Genomic DNA, 6,830 nt, shown 5'->3' with positions numbered 1-6,830 from the left:
GCTGTATCTGATCTTTTTGTAAGGGCGCCTTTGTTTATGGGTTTTAAACTTGTGCATGATGTACTTTAGACCCTCTTTTTTATGTAAATAATAGTTTAAAAGAATCCTGCCCGGTGCGGCTTGAATTGGTTGGTCTCCCTCCCTGGCTCCGACTAGTGCTTAGGGATTTAGACAAATCTTTGGCCCCCACTTTGTATATCCCCAAAGAAGAAGAGTCTAGCTGACAAGCGAATAGAGTCTACGTTTCTTGGAACACTAGTATTAAGACTCCTAAGACTATGGAGGTTGAATTGGGAGAATTTGGGAAATTAGTATTGGCTTTAAAGTTTGGTCCCTTTCATGGTGCTTGTTTTAAGTGTGGTGCCATTGGTCACATAGGCGAATTCTATGGGAATGGGCTTTAGGAGAAAACGTACAGTGAGGGTAAAGAGGTTGTGGATTTAGAGGGAGAAATGAAAGTAGACAATGTAGAAACTGCTAATAATCAGAAGAGGATAAGGGGAAAGGTCTATCAGATCCCCAGGGAAGTAGACAAACAGAAGGGGGTGGACCAAGGTTATGGAGAAAATAAAAAATAAATCTAGTCTTAGATTAGCCAAGGAAGTAGACATACAAAAGAGGGGTGGGGACCACCTGGGGATTAGCCTACCAAAAAAGGATGGTGGCCTTGGGATTTTACACCTTCCTACTCGCACTGGCCATAATTTCTCTGCTTCTCCCCAAATGTTTACTTCAGGAGGAAGTTTGGTCTAGAATGCTCAAAGAAGTGGTGGAAGATTCTCATGTCCTCCAGAAAGGCTGCTAGTTGGGATTAAACTAGAAACAAGCTATTCTCTTTTGTTACCCTTAAGATTTCAAACTCCCCCTTTTGTAGATTTTTAAGTAGTAAATGGAAGGAAGCATTGAACTTGTCCTATTGGAATTGTTGCTTCAGAGTCATTGGCAATTATTTTCTCAGCTTGGGGATCTGGTGGTCCCATAACTTTAAGCCTCCCTTGGCCCTCCTTGATGTTCCTCTCAAATAAACTGAATAACATAGGTCTAAGAAGACTGGTTGATTGTTGGGACTGGTCCTTGGTAGGATGGAAAGAGATGGATCAGTTAGTCACAGATTTTGGGCTGCTATCCAGAGAAAGACATCTAGTTGGACAAATGTTGACAAAATTACAGAAAGTGTGGGTATCCATTGCTTTTGATGACTCTTGCTGAATAAAGGACTGGATGTGGTTTAATGGTGTGAAATTGGACAAAGGGTTAGCTAAGTTCCTTTATCTAGAATTGAGGAAAACTGAAGTGAATACTGAATATTGAATAGAGCTTGGAAAGTTAAATGGAAAGCAGGTACTTGGAGGAAGAGTTGGAAGCTTATTTGGGAGTCAAACACTCCCTTGAAATTTTAGGTTTTTCTATGGAGAGTTTGCTTGCTATCCCTTCCCATTGGGACTAAACTCCTTCAAAGAAATTTCACTTTAGGTTGATGTCCCAGGTGCTGATGAGCACTGGAGGATGGAAGGTATGCATTCTAGGAGTGCCTTACTAGGGGAACTAGGGCTAAAATTAGAAAATGGGTTGCTAAGTCCTTAGGTGTTCAAGGTCTCTGGGGGGATTGGGTTCTAGGTAGGGGAGTGGTCTCTGAAGAAGTTACTAACCTACTCTTTAATATTATTAGATATGGCTGCTTATGGGAGATATGGGTTTCTAGAAACAATATTATGTTTTAGAAGAGAGGGAATACTGGTTTTAATGTCACTGAACTGATGTATAAATGTACTCATCTATGCTGGTATGTATACTATGCTAACAAATTAAATAATGCTAACACTTTTTAGGCAATTCACTCTCTGCAGTCTGGGATCAGCTGATCTATTGACTCTTGTACATGAGGTTGCCATGTTGCCTAACATCTGGTTGTAGGATCATTCTGGACTTCATGTGAAGACTATGCCTCCCAAATTTGGGCCAAGAAAAAGATGGTATCTCAAGGTTAAACATCTTGTCTACACATTTGTGACTAACCTACTCTTTAATATTATTAGATATGGCTGCTTATGGGAGATATGGGTTTCTAGAAACAATATTATGTTTTAGAAGAGAGGGAATACTGGTTTTAATGTCACTGAACTGATGTATAAATGTACTCATCTATGCTGGTATGTATACTATGCTAACAAATTAAATAATGCTAACACTTTTTAGGCAATTCACTCTCTGCAGTCTGGGATCAGCTGATCTATTGACTCTTGTACATGAGGTTGCCATGTTGCCTAACATCTGGTTGTAGGATCATTCTGGACTTCATGTGAAGACTATGCCTCCCAAATTTGGGCCAAGAAAAAGATGGTATCTCAAGGTTAAACATCTTGTCTACACATTTGTGGCCTTCATTGAGAATCCCCTCCAGTGGTCAAGGTGTGGACTCGCAGATATGTATTGGAAAAGATGCCTCCTAAAGGCTACACTATTGAAGTAATGATGATTGCCTGCATGCAACTTCGATATCATGTATCTTGGAGCCAATCTTCTTGTGTGTGGGAAGATGATAGATGGGACATGTTATCCAATCTAGGACCCAAGGTCTTTTGAACTTTTTGTAAAGCTATAATTACCTTTCTCCCAAAAAGAAAAAATTAAACCATGTTTAACCTTACAAATTCAAAATAGACGGCCACATAAGAAAGACACAAAACCTAAGTCCATTTCAACCATGTTTAACCTTACAAATCGATGCCCATTAAAGCCCCATTTCCCTGCAGACCTATTTCTCAACAAGAAGGAGAAGACGGGTCCGACAAGTGTACAAGCAGCTGCAGCCGAGAATGTGGGCGACGAAGGCTTCGAGCCTCATTACAACCATCGTCAGCGGCAAGGGTAGCAGGCTAGGGTTACATCCTGCCATCTTGGCATCCCCATTCTCCTCGAAAGGGAGCGACGCATCTCCACCTGCTTCGGGCCCTGCCCCATTTGATCCTCACAGGCCCTGCCATGGCCAGGCTCGAAGCTTCTCCTCTGCCGCAGGCGTCCCGCCCCGACAGCCCCCCGTGAGTGCAGCCGTCCCCGCCGCTGCCCCTGGAACGGATTACCTCTCACTCTTCCAACCCACTTACGGAAACGCCCTCACTGGACTCGGCGCTTTCTCTCCGGGTAAGCTAACTTTCGTTTTCCTCCAAACGCAACGCGTTTGTTGCTCTACACCATGCTGCCGAGCTCTGCATGCTTGCCACCGTACGAAAATACATACCGTACAGTCTCACGGCAGTTGCAAAACTGTATGGCTGCAGTTTCTACATAAGTCGGGCATTTAATAGCAGTTTGTGAGGGCATCTACTTGGTACAAGTCAAATGCATGATTGAAATATCCCTTTTTTTTTTGGATGGGGGTCCACAGCATGGATCATGATCTCTTTTCTCGTACAGTGGGTGGCGATAATTTTCGCCTTCATAGGTGGGGAACTAATTTGTAAGGGACTATACACAACACTGCCGGCCCATCGGACGGGGAAGATATCCGGTCCTTGTGGGTGGCCTTGATGCCATCCTTTTGATGGGTGTGGAGCTAGTCTATAAAGCCCCTTATTGGGTTTCTGTCAAAACAAACTAGCCTAGACACTATGCGCATCAACTAGCCCAATAGGGCAACCTTGTCACGTGGTTTCTCGCATGACTCCTACCTATTCCCATTTAATCATTAGGATTCCAGGGAATATGTGGGTTAGATCTCTCTTTCTCTCTCTCTCTCTCTCTAAGTTGGTTTATTGGTTTAGCTGGCAAGTTGTAACATTGGATTAATTAGCAAGTTTCAAAGGTGGCCTGCCTGGCCATGTGTAGTGCAAACACATCCTTGGCAGCTTTGCAGCGCAATCAGGCATTGTGGCTACTGCCTGCCTGCTTTTCTGTTTGTGTCATGTGCACATATGGACATGGCAGGTTTCCATCCGGGCTAAACCCTGATTAGGCAACAGATAAAACAATAGGATTAGCATTAGCAGCCAAGGACCAGGCCAGGACCCTGTTGGGCCAGCATGAGGAGCAGTTGGCCAGATGGGAAAATTCACATGTGTGAAGGCGCGTCAGTATTGACTGGATACGCAGGTCGTGGGGCAGGCCGTTAGCGTGAAGGACTAAATCTGGCCCTGCCTTTCTATGGGCCGACAACATGCTGTTCCATCAGCCTCATTCATCTCCCCCCTTTTTTGCAGGTCAAAGGGCAAAGATAGGGTCTTTATGTTTCCCTTTTTGGAAAGCCAAAGGCCACAGATTTGTACAGCTTTTGAACTATATAATATACTGAAAATACAGCTCTCTCTCTTTGTCTTTGTTGGTGATTTGCACAGCGTGGTAATAAGGCCCTTTCTCTATCAATTGGCTTGAATTGGTTGTATTTGGTTAGTAGAGGTGAAGTGTGTCTTATTGTCCTCCTATGAGGCTACCTTTTTCCAGTTGCATAGTCTTATGAGCAATAGAACGAATGTGCTTAGTTTCCTAACATGTACACAACTAAAGAAACAGTTCTTTTGTAATCCTGGCAGTTTGTCAAACAAATTGGCCCAACTCGATGGAATTTACATTTCTTTAAAATATGCAGCCCTCATTGCACTCAATGAGGTCAGACGTGGTTGACGCCAGCGTCACCACGAAACGTTTCAAGTCCGAAACGTGGAAGTTCAACCTGAAACGTGTCACTCTGTGACGCACCAACTGAAATGCCGGACCGAAATGCCTTAAAAGTAGTATAAAAATCTCAAAATTACTCACATAATACATTACCACGAGTGATAACACAAGTATAAAAGACATCTCTACTATTAATATTTAAGCTTCAAATCTCAAAACGTTTCACTTTGAAGGTTTTAGTGGGCGTTTCATTGAAACGATTCACGCATTTCAAAGGTTTCAAGCTGCCTGAAACGTGTTTCATGGTGACCATGGTTGACGCATTCAAAGCATCTGTTAAGGCTTCTACATTTTGCCAAAGATGTGCAGCTCACCCGTCTCCCTCCCTCCAATGCCCCACACGACACACACAAAAGTATCTATGTGTAGTTGACAATGGCTATGAAGCAAAATGCAGGTATAAAGAGCCTGTTGATGTCGATGTCGAGGCACAAGACCTTTGATGTCGAGCACACCACGGGGATAACCCACAAGTATCTCTCACCGGGCTAGTACCAGATCCGATATCCAAATCCAATAAATCCCAAGTCCAATGAATCCAAATCCATGTCCAAATTCAAATCCAAATCCCAGTCCAAAATCCAAGCTCCATGTCTAAGCTCTGTGTTCCATGTTCACGTCCAAGCTTCATGCCCAAGCTCTATGTCCAAGTTCTTCATGTCTATGCTCAAGTTCAAGTTTCCATGCCCAAGCTCTATGCCCAAGTTCCATATCCAAGCTCTAAATCCACTCGCTCATCCCATGAATAATCTCCACAATTCCTATAGCCTTGTTGATGATGAAAACCCTAGAGAAGCGCTTTCTGGCAAGAAAATTGATATAAAACCTGTTTGAATGGTTTTCGGGTAATAAAAACCTCCAAAAAGCAGTTTTTAGGGTTTTTTTAGCAGTTTCAGGGTTTCTAGAATTTTCAGGGTTTCTGAAATTTTTTGTTCGTACAGCTGTACGAATCCGTACAGTCACAAAAAGATGGCGACGTGGCACTGCAGCTGCTGGAGGCGCTCTGAAATCAGTGGGGTAGCGATGAAAAACTCCATGATTTGGTTCATAGATGATGAAGAAGATAATCTCCACGCTTGAATGAAGATGGCAATGCGATGAAGAGGTTCTTCTTCAACTTGATGCTCAAGAGAGGCTCATGCTTCTTTTATACTTGGGGAAGCCTTGCTTTTTGCCAAAAAGTAATGCTTTTTCTTTGCTTTTGTCTTTTGTGCTTTTACAACTTCAGGGCCTTGCTTTTTGGCCCTAGAGTTGCTTTTAGGTTTTTGGTTCGGCTTAGTCTCCTCTTTCCAATGGTGCCCTTGGCTCGTGGTCAACCTTGTTTGACTTTTTGCTTTTTGTTGCTTTTTGACCAAGAATGGTGCTTTTTTGTAATCAAACCTTATGGACCCTGTTCCCATGTTTTCTTTCATCTGTCTGGTGTCCGAGCATGGATTTCATCATGTGAAATAGAGCTAGGAGGGCCAAATAGTTACATTCCCTCCCTCTTACATCGGAGTTGTCCTCAACTGGGGACCGCAAGTGTTCCAAGCATATCCATATCTTCTAAGTACATCCATGTCCCTGGTATATCCATATGTTCTTGGTACATCAAGTACATTCATACGTTTCAAGGTTCTAGCCCCATCTAATGAGCTTGTGTATCTGGTCTTTCCCCACATCTGTGGTGTCATCTGCTCATCTGGCAACATCTCAATGCCTTTTCTTTGATCAATAGCTTTGTTCTTGATGGTACTTCTTCATGGCTTGTCATGTGTTAGAAAAAGAAATAAACGCATACTTATCTCTTGCAAAAACTAGACACAAGCTAGTCAACAAACAAGTATGCATCATTCGCGTCTATTGGGTATTCTAGGTACTGGCCAGGTAGTTTGGAGCCCAATGGACTATCGCATGCCATAAATCCAATGTCCATACATCAAAAACAGCACACAAAGTCAAAGAAATTCAAACATACATCAGTATGCAATGCACAAGTAATGATCCTCCTGTTCAAGGATTGTCCTGTCTGGTTTCATCGAAACCGTACTGAGCCATCTGGCTACTAAGACCGCTCAGACTATCCTCAAGGCCATCTGGTGACTAGGACCGCCCGAGAGTTCATCAATAGTCATCTGGGCCATATGGTCACATTGACCGCCCAACTATGAAATCCAGTA

The 6,830-nt window shown here is 43.1% G+C and overlaps 1 protein-coding gene across 1 annotated transcript in view; it reads left to right on the top strand.

Annotated features, from left to right (window-relative positions):
• Window positions 1-2,703: 2,703 nt before the first annotated feature.
• LOC147607213 (Ribosomal protein S24e family protein) overlaps window positions 2,704-6,830 on the top strand; it is a 77,380-nt gene continuing 73,253 nt past the window's right edge. The window contains exon 1 of the mRNA XM_086791371.1: window positions 2,704-3,141. Within this exon, the coding sequence (XP_086647497.1) occupies window positions 2,817-3,141 (325 nt within the window). The 5' untranslated portion in view covers window positions 2,704-2,816. The remainder of the gene's footprint in view (window positions 3,142-6,830) is intronic.

This window comes from Cibotium barometz, chromosome 56 (genome assembly GCF_041138505.1).
Source record: "Cibotium barometz isolate CiBa-2024 chromosome 56, ASM4113850v1, whole genome shotgun sequence".
Classification (NCBI taxonomy): Eukaryota; Viridiplantae; Streptophyta; class Polypodiopsida; order Cyatheales; family Cibotiaceae; genus Cibotium; species Cibotium barometz.
This window is presented reverse-complemented; position numbering and strand designations above follow the sequence as displayed.